The sequence below is a fragment of the Somniosus microcephalus genome, chromosome 12 (assembly GCF_052327205.1).
Source record: "Somniosus microcephalus isolate GS21.2 chromosome 12, FLI_Smic_1.0, whole genome shotgun sequence".
Classification (NCBI taxonomy): domain Eukaryota; kingdom Metazoa; phylum Chordata; class Chondrichthyes; order Squaliformes; family Somniosidae; genus Somniosus; species Somniosus microcephalus.
Genome location: NC_140998.1, coordinates 50,731,939 through 50,747,858, shown reverse-complemented (window position 1 = coordinate 50,747,858; position 15,920 = coordinate 50,731,939). Strand labels below are relative to the sequence as shown.

The window sequence follows — 15,920 nt, the reverse complement described above, 5'->3', positions numbered from 1 at the left end:
GCCTTCTCTTCGGATATGTTTGAACAGTGAATTTCATAGTGGTACATTATTTAAAAATCAGGAAAAAGAATTCAGATTCATCTTGGTATCTTTTTGCTTATGTGTATCTGTTTAGGTTTAACCTGGGGAAATGACTCAATGTGATGGCGTGGGGGAACTGAATGAATATTAGTTGGTAACCTAGATCACTTCAGCGCTTGTCTCATTTCAACTGCATCGAACATAATCCCTTAAACCATCAGGCGCACAAATGCCTCAAGCCCAGTTCCCACAACATTGGCATTGTTATTGAAACAGAGCTGTCAAAAATCTAACCAAGGCAGGGTGTTAAAGTTAATAATTATTTGTAAAAAAAAAATGAATGCCTTGTCTTTTAAAAATGGGTACTGATGATGAACCTTTATAAGGAGTAATGCCAAGCTATAACATCCTCTCCTATCTATGGGTGCGGAATTTTCCCGATGATACCAGCAGATGAACACATAAGATTCCTAATTCACTATTTTAGCCAAGGAGTTTAAAAGAAATGGGTTAACATCTCTGTTAAGATAATAAAGTGCAATTTTATAACGTATGAAGATGCTCAATGTTTGTCCGCTAATATCACTGACAAGTGTTTTCTAGCCACATAGGCACTAGTAGAGGAAGTCTGAAAAGGTAATTAGGGACTGGAACATTCGGCGATAATGAGCCTTTCTAGTGGAAGAACTGTTACATGTCTGATCTGCACTTCATGCAGTGTTATGAAGGAGTTTAAAATAAGCAATTCATTTTGATTAGAAATCTGTCATTGATTCGTTTTAGACTATGGCTCCACAAATTGCAAGCAAGAATTAACGTTTAACTGCTGCAATGCTTTATTTTAAACAATACTCACTGATTTGTATTCATATTCAGTCATGACAAATGTGCTTAGCCACAAGGCAGCAGATCCTCAATACTGATCAATTTTTTATTGTCTAATTTAATCGTTAATGAAATGATTTTTGTGTCATTTTAGAACAATCTGCACTGTGGCAAGCCCTTGAACACTTGGCTACGTTTATGCCTGCAGCATCAGTGCACAGTAACATCAGTCGCACAATAAGAATGCAAATTTAGTGATGCAGTAAAATTGCACTTTAATATTTCTGTGCTATTATGAAATGATGCCAGGGCAGGGTAATCATACTAATTCACCATCTCAACCACTGCCAAGTTCAAATGGTTTTTTTAAGTTGTCACGTGGCCTTGAGACCTGCGCTGCTGTGAGCCTAATCAAGCTGGCATATCACTGCAGTTATATTGCTAATCTGAGTATTTAATCAAACAAAAAAAACCCTGAAAGTTCAGTGTACAAGTTAGCGTGTCTATCTAGCAGGCCCCACCCTATTCTATAGTTACTTGATTTTTTTTCCCGTTCTCTTATTTTTCTGCCCCTCCCTTCCTGCAGATGGTGACTCATACTCATCATCGTTATGTTTCCATGGTTGCTGGCAGATCTCCAGTACCCAATAAATCTGGCCACTTTCTTGTGTAAGCCTAGAGTCATAGAAGAATGATAGAAATCACAGCACAGAAGCAGACCATTCGGCCTGTTGTGCCTGTGCCTTGGTGGTGGCTCCTCAACTGAAGCTGACTGATCCCTTTAAGAACATAAGAACATAAGAAATAGGAGCAGGAGTAGGCCAATCGGCCCCTCGAGCCTGCTCCGCCATTCAATAAGATCATGGCTGATCTGATCCTAACCGCCAATCCACTATCACAGAACCATCTCCTGAATCTAACAGAATTAGACACACGAAATAGGAGCAGGATCAGGCTACATGGCCCCTGGCCCGCTCCGCTACCCACAGGGCCATGACCGATCCGAACCTAGACTCATGTCCAAATTCCTGCCCGCTCCCCGTAACCTTTAATTCCCTTTACTTCTAGGAAACTGTCTATTTCTGTTTTAAATTTATGTAATGATGTAGCTTCTACAGCTTTTTGGGGCAGCATATTCCATGGACCTACCACCCTCTGAGTGAAGTAGTTCCTCCTCATCTCAGTTTTGAAAGAGCAGCCCCTTATTCTAAGACTATGCCCCCTAGTTCTAGTTTCACCCATCATCGGGAACATCTTCCCCGCATCCACCCGATCCAACCCCTTCACAATCTTATATGTTTCAATAAGATCGCCTCTCATTCTTCTGAACTCCAATGAGTAGAGTCCCAATCTACTCAACCTCTCCTCATATGTCCATCCCCTCATCCCCGGGATTAACCAAGTGAACCTTCTTTGTACTGACTCGAGAGCAAGTATGTCCTTTCTTAAGTATGGACACCAAAACTGTACGCAGTATTCCAGGTGCGGTCTCACCAATACCTTGTACAACTGAAGCAATACCTCCCTATTTTTATATTCTATCCCCCTAGCAATGAAAGCCAACATTCCATTGGCCTTCTTAATCACTTGCTGCACCTGCATACTAACCTTTTGAGTTTCGTGCACCAGGACCCCCAGATCCCTTTGTACTTCAGTACTTTCCAGTTTCTTGCCATTAAGATAATAACTTGCTCTACGATTTTTCCTGCCAAAGTGCATAACCTCACACTTTCCAGTATTGTATTCCATCTGCCAAATCTCTGCCCACTTACTTAGCCTGTCGATGTCCCCTTGCAGGTTTTTTATGTCCTCCTCACTCACTACTTTCCCTCCCATCTTAGTATCATCTGCAAACTTTGATATGTTACACTCGGTCCCCTCCTCCAAATCATTAATATAGATTGTAAAGAGTTGGGGACCCAGCACTGACCCCTGCGGAACACCACTAGTTACTGATTGCCAGTCTGAGAATGAACCATTTACCCCAACTCTCTGCCTTCTGTTAGATAGCCAATCCTCTATCCATGCCAGAATATTACCCCCAATCCCGTGATTTTTTATCTTAAGCAATAATCTTTTGTGTGGCACCTTGTCAAATGCCTTTTGGAAATCTAAATACACTACGTCCACTGGTTCCCCTTTATCCACCCTATATGTTACTTCCTCAAAGAACTCCAGCAAATTTGTCAAACATGACTTCCCCTTCATAAAACCATGCTGACTTTGTCCTATTAAATTATGATTATCCAAATGTCCTGTTACTGTCTCCTTAATAATGGACTCCAAAATTTTACCTACCACAGATGTTAGGCTAACCGGTCTATAGTTTCCAGCCTTCTGTCTACTGCCCTTTTTAAATAAGGGTGTTACATTAGCAGTTTTCCAGTCTGCCGGGACCTTTGCCGAGTCCAGGGAGTTTTGGAAAATTATTACCAATGCATCCACAATCCCTACCGCCACTTCCCTCAAGACCCTAGGATGTAAGCCATCAGGTCCAGGTGATTTATCCGCCTTGAGTCCCATTATTTTACCGAGTACCACTTCCTTAGTGATTTTGATCGTGTTTAGCTCCTCCCCCCCTTTAGCCCCCTGTTTGTCCAGTGTTGGGATATTCTTAGTGTCTTCTACTGTAAAGACTGATGTAAAATATTCATTCAGTGTTTTTGCCATCTCCATATTTCCCACCATTAATTTCCTGGTCTCATCCTCTAAGGGACCAACATTTACTTTAGCCACCCTTTTTCTTTTTATATAACTATAAAAACTCTTACTATCGGTTTTTATATTTTTTGCTAATTTACTTTCATAATCTATCTTCCCTTTCTTAATCAAACTTTTTGTTATTTTTTGCTGTCTTTTAAAGTTTTCCCAATCCTCTATCCTCCCACTAGATTTGGCTACCTTATATGCCCTTGTTTTTAGTCGAATACTATCCTTAATTTCTTTACTTAGCCACGGATGGCTGTCTTTTCTTTTACACCCTTTTCTTCTCAGTGGAATATATATTTTTTGGAAGTTGTAAAATAACTCCTTAAATGTACACCACTGATCATGTATCATCTTACCCTTTAATCTATTTTCCCAATCCACTCTACTCAATTCCGCTCTCATACCTTCATAGTCTCCTTTATTCAAGCTTAGCACGCTTGTTTGAGATCCAACCTTCTCACCCTCTAATTGAATGTGGAATTCAACCATGTTATGGTCACTCATTCCAAGGGGATCCTTTACTAGGACATTTTTAATTAATCCCGTCTCGTTACACAGGACCAGATCTAAGGTTGCTTGCCCCCTGGTCGGTTCAGTTACATACTGCTCAAGAAACCCATCCCTAATACACTCAATGAACTCATCCTCAAGGCAGCCCTGCCCAATTTGATTTGTCCAATTAATATGATAGTTAAAATCCCCCATAATTATAGATGTTCCCTTATTACAAGCCTCAACTATTTCCTGATTGATACTCCGTCCAACAGAGTTGCCACTGTTCGGGGGCCTATAGACTACGCCCACTAGTGTTTTTTTCCCCTTATTATTCCTTACCTCCACCCAAACTGTTTCATTATCCTGATCTTTTGACCCAATATCATTTCTCTGTATTACAGTGATTCCTTCCTTTATTAACATAGCCACCCCACCTCCCCTTCCTTCCTGCCTGTCCTTCCTGATCGTTAAATAACCTGGTATGTTTAATTCCCAGGCATTGTCACCCTGCAGCCATGTTTCTGTAATGGCCACAAGATCATACCCATATGTAGTTATTTGTGCCATTAACTCGTCTATTTTGTTACGAATGCTACGTGCATTCAGATAGAGAACTTTCAAAGATGTTTTGTGACACTTAGTTCCTGCTTTTGCACTTTTTATTACTTTACCTTTTACTCCATACCTTCTGCCCCTTCCTGACACGCTCTGATTTTTAATTTCCCCACTGCTACCTAAGTCTATGACCTTCTCTGTTGTCATTTTTATTATTTGCTCTCTAGGAACCTCCCCCCCACTAGTTAGTTTAAAGCCCTCTCTACAGCCCTAGTTATATGATCCGCCAGGACTCTAGTCCCAGCACTGGCCAAGTGAAGCCCGTCCCAACGGAACAGCTCCCTCCTGCCCCAGTACTGGTGCCAGTGTCCCAGGAAGCAAAACCCATTTCTCCCACACCAGTCTTTGAGCCACGCCTTTAACTCTCTAATTTTATTTGTCCTAGCCAAATTTGCTCGTGGCTCAGGTAATAATCCAGAGATTATTACCCTTGTGGTTCTGCTTTTTAATTTGGCCCCTGGCTGCTCAAACTCCCTCAGCAGAACCTCCTTCCTTGTCCTATCCATGTCGTTGGTACCCCTTCATATTCTTCCTTTTCAAATACTTATCCGACCTTTTAGTACTTACCCTCTCAAAACATTTCTTAATTTTGAAAGCCTTTTAGATTCTCCCTTAACCTTCTCTGCTTCAATGAGAAATGCTCCAATTTTTGAGTCTTTCTTCATAACTATACTTCTCATTCCTGATATCATTCTCCTGAATCTTCACTGTATTTTTCCATAGCTCCAGTATCCTTCCTATAATGGGATGCCCAGAGCTGTTTGCAGTGCTCCTGCCATGGCCTAACTAGTGTAGAAATTCAGCTCCACTTCTTGCTTTTGTAGTCAATGGCTCGATATCGAAAACACGAAGCATGAGTGTCAGCAGACAGATTAACTGTGGGGACATCATAGCTGAGCCAGATCCTGTACTTGGTCAACTTTCACATACACACGCACTTTCCAATACGAATGATCAGAAGTGGAAACCCTGGTTGAATGTTGCCTTCTCCCAGGTTAGCAGCACCAATGGCCATCTGCAGCTGGCACATGGTACTCCTGCTGCTGACGGTCCATTGTCAGTGTAAAGAAGACAAACTTCTTGTTTTCGAAGGCGTTCGGGGCCTAGTGTTTTGTGAGTCCTGAAAGCTGCTGTCAGAGGCATGGAAAATGCTGGCCTGTTTCCTGCTAGCCCTCCAACAGATCCAATAGAGACTGGTACACACTGCCAAAGAAAATACAAATTGTGACTGTGTGCATGAACACTGCTTTCCTGGCACTCTATTGGCAGCATAAAAACACTGAAGCCATTGCAGTGTTTGTACTGCCATGGTGACGAAGATCATACAATAGGTCAACTTAGGACACTTCTGCTTATATGACTCAGGACTGTACCATTGGTACACAAAATGGGGCACATTATAATTCCTGTTTTAGGAAAAAAACACTTGCACCTGAATTTCATTGTTGGAATTTTATTTTAAATAATTATTTTCTATCTTTGAATCCCACAAACACACTCACGATGCAGCACAAGAAATTTGTTTCCTTTTTATTAAAAGGTTGGAATAAAACTTCTTGATTGGTTTCGAAGTTAAAAAACAGACAATGGCAGGAGAAGGAATAAAGAAGTGAAAAAGTAACAATACTGCTATCCTATTCAATGTTTTCCTGATAAAAATGCTATTGAAATCTTCATTGGCATGTTTTCTTCCTGCTCTGACCACAGTGGTCTGTTCTCTGCACTGGTGTACCACTTGTTCTCCAATCTTCCTCGGAATAAAGAGTTGCATGAAGGTATTGACATGCAAGCTGGATTTTCTGTACTTAGAAACCTGTCTCTGAGGGGCAAGGATTTCCTTTAGCCTTGTTGAAAGTGCCCCCCTCCACCCCACCCCACCCTCAACTCTTACAGCTGGGAGCTAATGACCTCTTAACCTTTCTCTACCATGTCAGGCTGTTCCTCCCAGTGAACATTTGTGATTCTCGTCATGCCAATAATTAATTTAAATTACATTAACATTCATGCATAATTGCCCACCTCTGCTTATAGGAACAGGAGTAGGCCATTTAGCCCCTTGAGCCTGTTCTGCCATTCAATTAGGTCATGGCTGATGATCTGTGGCCTAACTCCATACACCCGCCTTTGGCCCATATCTCTTAATACCTTTGGTTAACAAAACTCCATCAATCTCAGATTTGAAATTAACAATTGACCTAGCATCAATTGCTGTTTGCGGACGAGAGTTCCAAACTTCTACCACCCATTGCGTGTAGAAGTGTTTCCTAACTTCACTCCTGAAAGGTCTGGCTCTAATTTTTGGACTATGCCCCAGTCCTAGACTCCCCTACCAGTAGAAATAGTTTCTCTCTATCTCCCCGATCAGTTCCCCTTAATATCTTGAAAACTTCGATCAAATCACCCCTTAACCTTCTATGTGCCAGGGAACGCAACCCTAATTTGTGTAATTTCTCCTCGTAATTTAACCCTTGAAGTCCAGGCAGCATTCTGGTAAATCTACGCTGTACTCCCTCCAAGGCCAATATATACTTCCTACAGTGTGATGGCCAGAATTGCTCACCGTACTCCAGGTGCGGTCTAACCAGGGTATGCCATAAAATTAACTGAATTTTTAATGTCACAGCACTAAAAGTTGTGCTTCACACTAGGGGAGCAGAAACACAAACCATTTAACGTTCTGTTCTGTGGTATGATTTGTAGAGCGAATGGGTAATGTGAGACTTAAAATCTTTGGATAGTAGCTGCAGGTAAGTCTACCTCTACATCTGTCCCTGAAGATATTCCCATGGCTATTGAATTAAAAACAAAAGCTATGCTGACCCTGCAGTACCCAGATTCAGTACCTTTGAAGCCCTTTTCACTAGGTTTGTGCCTATAATATGGTAAACGCTTTTGAGTTCTTAGCCAAGGTAACGTAGCCTAGAGGGAGTATTTACTTCTTGCTTTTGTTCACAGTTGTGGCTCTGAGGGTTGGAGGGTAGGTGTGGATGAACATTGCAAATACTAACCGTTTCTTCTGATTACTGGTACTTATGCTCACATAATGCTTTATAAGAGGTTTTGGTCAACAGCAGTAGAACTGTATAGAACTAAATTTGCAACTGGTTCTTTAGAATTCACTCAGATATATAGAATTACATAAAATGTACAGCATAGAAACAGGCGTGGGAAGGTGGCATGTCGTGAGAATGGACATTTTGGGTGACCAATGGTGGGAGTATGAGGGCAGGACAGTGGGAGGCAGGAGGTCATGTGATGAAACCAGGAATACTGTACATTCTACCGGAGTTGGTAACCATATATACAAGCAGAAAGGAAGTTTTAACCTTGATTTGAACAAAAAGGTTGCCTGTACAACATAGAGTGCTCTCAGTATCTTTTAATTACTGGTATTATATAGCTCCTGTGCTGTAGTTACAGAAAATACACTCATTTGTTGCAAGCATCAAAAGGAAATTCAGTTTTCTAGGGTCAAAGAGAAAACCTCTATGTTGCTGAATACAGAAAAGGAATGATATAACCATTCATTCTCACTGAATATTGTTGTGCAACCAATAGAAAGAAAATTGATTTTTGCAGAAACACGTTGCAACTGGGAGGAGGGAGTGGGAATATTAATGGAAGATGTCAGCATTCTGGCATTGGGAACCATTTGAAGGCTAACTTCTCCAATCATACAAGGAAATAAAATGGGCGTCCCAGTTCTCCGGGATCCTGTAGAATAAAATGGAGATCTCACAAAATGTTACAGCTCCATTTAAGGGGAATCTATAAAAACACGAGGGAGAAAGGAATAGAAGGATATGTTGATGGGGTTAGATGAAGAAGGGTGGAAGGAGGCTCATGTGGAGCACAAACACTGGCATGGACCAGTTGGGCCAAATGGCCTGTTTCTGTGCTGTAAATACTTTGTAAAAGTATGCAAGTTGTTTACCGTAGCCCGTAGACTTGTGCTATGAAATCACTGCAGCAAATTGAATGTTGCAGCTGGAATAGGTAGTGCAGTGACACCATGCAGTGATCGGGTTTACCATTGCTATTCTCCATGTGGTGGACTTCTGATCTTGGCACTGTCTTCAGAAGGAGGGTCAGGGAAAGACAGGTACTTCTACACTGAGTGGCAGGTAGGGGAAATCGGAGAGCCAGTTACCCTAGTTTGCCTTCATGCATCTCTTCGTGATCTGCTCCACAGCAGGACTAACAGAGGCCAGGTAAAAGGTGGTCTGACTACTCTCTTGATGGTGGAGTGGAATTGGTTGGGGGGATTACCTAAAGAGGGGAGTGGAACAGTTGAGTTTTGATTGCAGTAAAGGCAAATCTACAGGCACCAGAAACTGTAGGCTGCTGAATCCATCAATGCTGATAGATGAGATGTAGTTTTGTACAGAAAATATTTCCTTTATACTACTTTCTGTAGATGAAAGGTGACCATAAACTGCAGGGAGTTTAGAATGTTAAAATGTTGCGTTTTTCTAGTTCATATTTGCAATCTTATATATAAAGTGTATGTGGGAACAAAAAATAATAAATGGATGCAAGTGAAAATACTGTCCATGTAGAATGCAGCCTCTGATCACACACTTTGCTCAAAATGACAGCATTCTCTCTGAACAAAGATTAATAACATACTCCTAGATTGAAAAGTTATGAAATAAATACATTGTGAGATTGGTTCTTTTATCACAAATGGCTAAAGGATACTTCAGCTTCTTCATAAAGTTAGGAATGACTTGCCATTTCAAACGATGGAGAGTCTTTGTAATCATATTCACTATCCCATTCCGATGGAAGGTACTGTTCATGAAGTAAGTCTTCAACAATTATTGAGATAATTAATAGCTTCAGAACATAATTTGCCCTTTTCACGCTACTGAGGAAGCTGATTTATTTTTTTAAGTGACTCTATACAAAAAAGTGGCTGTCATTTAAAATCACTAAGCAACAGAACCCAGCATTATTCTCCAAATATGATGAAAGTACATAGCCTTAACTGAGGTTGCCACTGTTCTTGGCATCTGTCCCATTACAGATCTGGCAATTGAATGATTTGTGATTAAGAGCATTGATGTTCTTTCTCGGTTCGCTGAGAAATTACAGCCACTTCTCTGGATGGGCTATAATGTAAGTAAAATAAAATGGGGTTAAGGACAAGTTTGGGATCTGCTGTTTGGCCTTTACTGATAACCCCATTATCACTCACTGTTAGGGCTAATATGTAACACACATATACGTATGAGGCACTGGAGAGCTACCAGCACCTGTGGAACTTAATCGGAAAAGGTCAACACCTGCAGAAAAGCAGGAGCAAGGGCAGAAAATAAGAAGGAAGTTGTTAGGGGACAAATTAAATAAATGATTGTAGAGAACTTAAAATTTAGGGTTGTTTCTGCAACTTACCTATCCCCAATTTAAAGTACAACAACTTGGATTTATATTGCGATTTTAACATAGAAAAACGTCCCAAGGCATTTCATGGAGACTATTAGCAGGGGCGGCCAAATGCTTGGTCAAAGAGGTGTGTTTTGAGAAGGGTTCTCATGGAGGAGACGGAGGTGGACAGGCAGAGGGTTTTATGAAAGGGATTCCGAAGTGGAGCCAAGGCAGATGAAGGCATGGCCATAAATGGTGGGGCAAAGGGATGTAGGGTTATTTTGTTCATTTCAAATGACTTTGCCACACCCTTTTATTGGCTGTTCCTTGGTTAGCAGAGCAAGCTGGATAACAGACTAATGTATTAAACCCCTAGGGGTGGGATGAACTTCATCTGTGCAACACTCCCTAATGTCTAACAGCTGTGCTAAGATCTGGAGCCGATGTTCTAATTCTTGTGATGAATTGAGCCGGCTGCCTTGTATTAGAATCAGTGCTATAGAATTCATATTTTAGTCAACTTTCCAGAGTATCCTGTTACTTTCTGCTTAGAAAATCATGTGAATTATATAAAGCAGCCCTCTTAATTTAATGGCATTGATTTATCTCTAGACGATCCTTAAATGGGCCTATTTTGATGAGTAGCTCTTTCTTTCCGGTTGTGGTTCTTGATTGCTATGGGTTGGCTTTTCTTATTTCTCTTTTGGTCTGGTGTTCTATCGCGGTGTCTTTCCCCACTTTGCAGGAGTAGTGGCTGTTTGTTGAGCATGACAGATGTATAGATTTTAATTGATTATAATCCTCATTCTGTAGCTCACAACAAAGTAACTGTGGCATGTTGACAAATTAAAGCAACTGGACCATTTGGTGATCAACGTTGTGCATTGCATTAGTCATGGCTTCTGAAGAAATTCCGAAGGAGGGTCCATTCTTGCAGTCCTTCTCTGCTTGGATGTCTCAGATGTCTGAATCAGTTCAACAAGCTAGCAGTTCCATTTCCAGCACATTTCTAAATCTTCGTCAAGGTGCATCTAATCAAACATCGAACTCTGGAGTTTCAAACTCCTCAGCAAAAGCACAGCGAGAGGATCAGGAGCAAGACCCAGCCCTGAAAATGGATTCAGTTTTAAATGCTGGCAATGATGATTCGCTGGGCAAAAGATACACCGAAGATGACTTAAAAGCAGCAACTGCTGAAGGGTTGGAACCTTCAGAATATCAAGCTGCTGAAATGGGATCGCATCATGATGAAGGTACAGTTCAAAGACTTCAGTTTGATGCTCTTAGTTTGCAAGATGAAGACTTAGGACAAGACTACTCATTTTCATACAATGGGATCGATTCACAAGGTACAACTGTTGGAAAGGGCAACATATATAGCAACGTGAATCTTTATGACGACGAACCTCTAAATGACCTGACTGCCATTCCTGAAGAAACAGAAAACGTGAATAATCAGATCGGATCTGATCACATCTATATCAATGTGAAGTGTGAAGCAGCTTATGACAAGCTTGGAACTGTTACGAAATTTCAGGCAGGTAAGAAGAGAGGGAAAAGCTCCCACATAAGGCATCAAATATTGTGGATAAATTACACTTTCTTCTGCCTTTGTATCTTTTATTAGTTGATTTTGTCTCAGATCTTAGGGATGCTCTTCACTCATTTTTGATTTAATGTTTGGGATGATTTAAAGAAGGTGAAGTATGTTTTAAAAATCTATGTAAAGTGTAATTCATCATAATGTACAGAATTGTGCTTTGTTTTATACAGATTTTAATCTAGATTAGATATTTAAAATGCAACTAACATTAACTTTCACTTCACCACACTTAAAATTTAATCAGTTGTTATGGAAATTCTTGTTTTAAGCCCTGATGAGTTAATGCTGTTGGATTTTGAAAATTGCTTGTAGCAGTTATGCGTGAAGCTTTTCTGTTGTTGGGAGATAGTGAAATCATTAAGGGTGTGAAATTCTGTTGTCATTATATCTTGTACACCAACCAAAACTTTACAGTTTCTGTATCTGAATTATTTGTCCTGCATGACTAGATTTTATAAGTAATTAAGAAAAACACATGCAATTATGGTAACAGGGCTTCCTAACAGTGATGGGAAATACCTGTTTCACATCCTCAGTTCCATTATCACCTGCCAACAGAGTAATATCGTGCCAGCCTTTTTTTTAGTTCCTTACTGTTTCCTGCACTAGGCTAAGGGAGGGAAACCGTATTGTTAAAGTCCAGAGCAAACAAACCCAAAAGATTAACACAAAGGTTAGTTGCTTTCTGCCTCAACTCTAATTTGGATGTAGTTAATCTTTAAAATAACACTTAACCCTTACTTAACAATAGTACCTGGGTTCATCTGTCCGTTGTGTTCTGCCCTAGGGCAGGTTCTAACTCAAGCCTCACACACATGAGATTCGGGAGCCACTTACTAGTGAAGAATAGCTGAAGTGGTTTCCCATTGACTTCCTCACGGTTTTTATCTTCGGAATACCTTCTCCTAGGTGGGCTGCAAACAGGCTAAAGAGCCCCACCTACCATTTATGATGGTGGGTGGCTACCTGCACCCATCGGATGCAGATACCCCCGCTGGACATCAACTCAGTATTCAAAGCCAGCGTCCACCAGAGCTGTCTGGAGTGTGGCCTGTACCCAAGCCTTTCTGACTCAGAGACGGGAATACTACCACTGAGCTAGTGCTCACTCTATCCAGACGTGAGTACCCTGCTGGTTATTAACCCGGTATTTAGAGACTATATTCTAGTCTCCACTTGCTATCTGGAGTAGGGCTCGAGCCCTTCACCTTCTGACTCCATAGTGGAATGCAACCACTAAGCCAAAGGCTCGCTCTCTAGCACACAAGTAATAAAGTATAATTACTGAGCCTATACACTGAATTTCCAATCGGCCAGTGATAACTTATTAAAAACAAATGGGCTACAACCCACATTAAAATAACACCAATTAGAAAATCCAATCTAATTTTGACTCCTTGTTTTGTTCAAGTGATGCTCTAATTAGTCCAAAAGAAAGTTATTCTTTCTTTCACTTTAATATTTTTAAACGTGATTTGGAGCTGCCAAACAATTGTTGCAAATCTTATCTGTAGATTATCCTTAAATTATTGATGCATTTCCTCTGTTAATACAATTCAGCTAATCCACGCTATTTACGCTTTGCAGCTTTACCATCCATTGTCCATCATTCATGATTTCTGGACTGAATGTTGCTTAACTTTTGCCAATATTTTTTGTGTGCTGTGCTTTAATGATACACAATTTTTTTCAATATCTTTTTGTAATGGAAAACACATTCAAGTACAGCAAGCTCTAAAGGAAATTTAGTACACAGTAGAGTTACTGTGAGTGAATATATAATGATCAGATTCCTGAAACCTGTGTCCTTTACCTCGCAGTATCTATATTAAGCGGTTTGACATCCTACTTTAGATTTGAGCAAAACAAATAATATTGTAGCACAACCATTAGTGTATTAGTTCTGTCTGATATTGTGGGCCCAGCTTCATTTACATGTTATGGGTAAGCCCTTGGCCCATATTTAGCTGGGTGTTAGGAGCTCAGCATAGTGGGGCTCACCAGATTGCACGTAAGCAGTCCTTAAAGATAAGTGGGTCATCTGGGGATAAATTATGTTTGGTAAGACCGAGTAGATGTATAATAAATGCGAAAGTGGGAAACCAACCAAGTGATGGAGGGGTGCAACACTTCAACCCCCCAGTTTGATGGCCGGCAAAGTGGATGTGATGCAGAGGAGGATGGCCCTATTTAATGCTCCCTGCCCATTGGACAGTATTGCCCCATTCCGGAAGGATGCAGAGGAAGAGAATTGAAGGCAAAGCTGATAGTTACTGTCACTGAAAGTGCCAGTCCTGTAATGGCTGCAGGTGTCCTTGGAGCAGAAAGCACAGCTCTGCATATGGCTGTCTGCTGGCCGAGAGCTTGTGCAGCCATTACCAGGTAAGTGTGGGTGGAAGGGTACTGACGGGTGGGTGCAATTTGGCTGTGATGGCTTGACCTGTCTGGCATCAATCCATTGGCCCTCATCTTCTTCCTCCAAAACACATGAGTAAAGGAGGATTCACTTTGAGAAACCCATTGTCCCAATAATGTGGATATACTTGAAAGAAATGTCAGTGCTAGGATGTTTCTACAAAACCCCTGACCAACTAAGTGGAAACAGAAAAGAAAAGAAAACAAACGCAAAATAAAATTTAGAAATAGTTTCAGAACACTGCTAAAAATCTTACTATAGGACTCTTATTAATGTCATTCTGTAAACAGCACACCCCGGTAGCCTGGGATGGCCATTTTACTTGAGTAGGTAGATGGCTGAGCACTACACTGGCATAAATGCTGGGAAATTGCATGGACATCTAAAAGATATCATTGGGACTTAACTGCAAACTGGTGGGCACTTCTGGTGCCAGTATAAAACCCTGGCTAGAAAACTGGATGAGTTGCTAAATGGTCAGATACTTGGTGTAACGGATCTTCGCCTGTTCTTCTGATCAGTTATACCCATGTTACACCCATTAATCGGGAGTAACTGATCGAAAAATCCTGGAATATATTGTGTAAGTCTAAACTTGCATATACTCCTTCAGTGACAGAGTTACCATGTCACCAATTTGGGATTACAAGAGAGTTGTGTGTCTATGAGTGCAAAGTGTATGATGATTACTGATGCTGCAGCCACCTCAGGAGCAGTATTTTTTTGCACACTTCTGGCTACTTACATTGCAAATTATGCATCTCTGTGAAATGGTTTAAATTTATCTCAAATTTGGATGCCAGTGAGTGGAACCCTGGTTTCCCTGACTAGAAACCAATATGGAGTGGCCAGTATAACTCTGGTCTACTGGCCCGATAACACTCTTAAGTAGATGCTGGTCTCAAAACAGTGCATATAGTACTAGAGCACGCTTTATGTTATTTTCTAGATTAATTTCTGTTAGAAAGGATCCCTATTGTCAGTATGACCCGAAACCAATATCATTTTACTTCATAAACTGAGAGAACATTGGGACTGAGATTTTTCAAGGTAGTGGGGATTATTCATCAAGTACCAGAAACTGGGTATTTTGATCTCATTAAACTAGTTTTTGGCGATTTTTCCTTCTATATGTAATAAACAGCGGTAGCTTGTGATCCCACCTGAAAGTGTTACTCCTGAAATAGAGATAATAACATAAGAAATAGGAGCAGGAATAGGCCACTTGGCCCCTCGAGCCTGCTCCGCCATTCAATAAGATCATGGCCTGATCTTGGGCTCAAAGCCACTTCCCCGCCCGCTCCCCATAACCCTTCACTCCCTTATCATGCAAAAATCTGTCTATCTCCACCTTAAATGTATTTAATGACCCAGCCTCCACAGCTCGCTGGGGCAGAAAATTCCACAGATTTACGACCCTCTGAGAGAAGAAATTCCTCCTCATCTCAGTTCTAAAAGGGTGACCCTTTATTCTAAAACTGTGCCCCTGCGTTCTAGATTTCCCCACGAGGGGAAACATCCTCTCTGCATCTACCTTGTTGCATCTACCTTGTCGAGCCCCCTCAGTATCTTATATGTTTCAGTCAGATCACCTCTCATTCTTCTAAATTCCAATGAGTATAGGCCCAGCCTGCTCAACCTTTCCTCATAAGTCAACCCCCTCATCTCTGGAATGAACCTCGTGAATCGTCTCTGAACTGCCTCCAATGCAAATATATCCTTCCTTAAATAAGGAGACCAAAACTGTACGCAGTACTCAAGGTGTGGTCTCACCAATACCTTGTACAGTTGTAGCAGGACTTCCCTGCTTTTATACTCCAACCCCTTTGAAATAAAGGCCAACATTCCATTTGCCTTTTTGATTAC

General features: G+C 41.0%; 1 protein-coding gene across 1 annotated transcript in view; it reads left to right on the top strand.

The window, feature by feature from the left end:
• Positions 1-10,356: 10,356 nt before the first annotated feature.
• Positions 10,357-15,920, top strand: part of LOC147109175 (synaptotagmin-16-like) — a 59,852-nt gene continuing 54,288 nt past the window's right edge. The window contains exon 1 of the mRNA XM_086002824.1: positions 10,357-11,576. Within this exon, the coding sequence (XP_085858950.1) occupies positions 10,931-11,576 (646 nt within the window). The 5' untranslated portion in view covers positions 10,357-10,930. The remainder of the gene's footprint in view (positions 11,577-15,920) is intronic.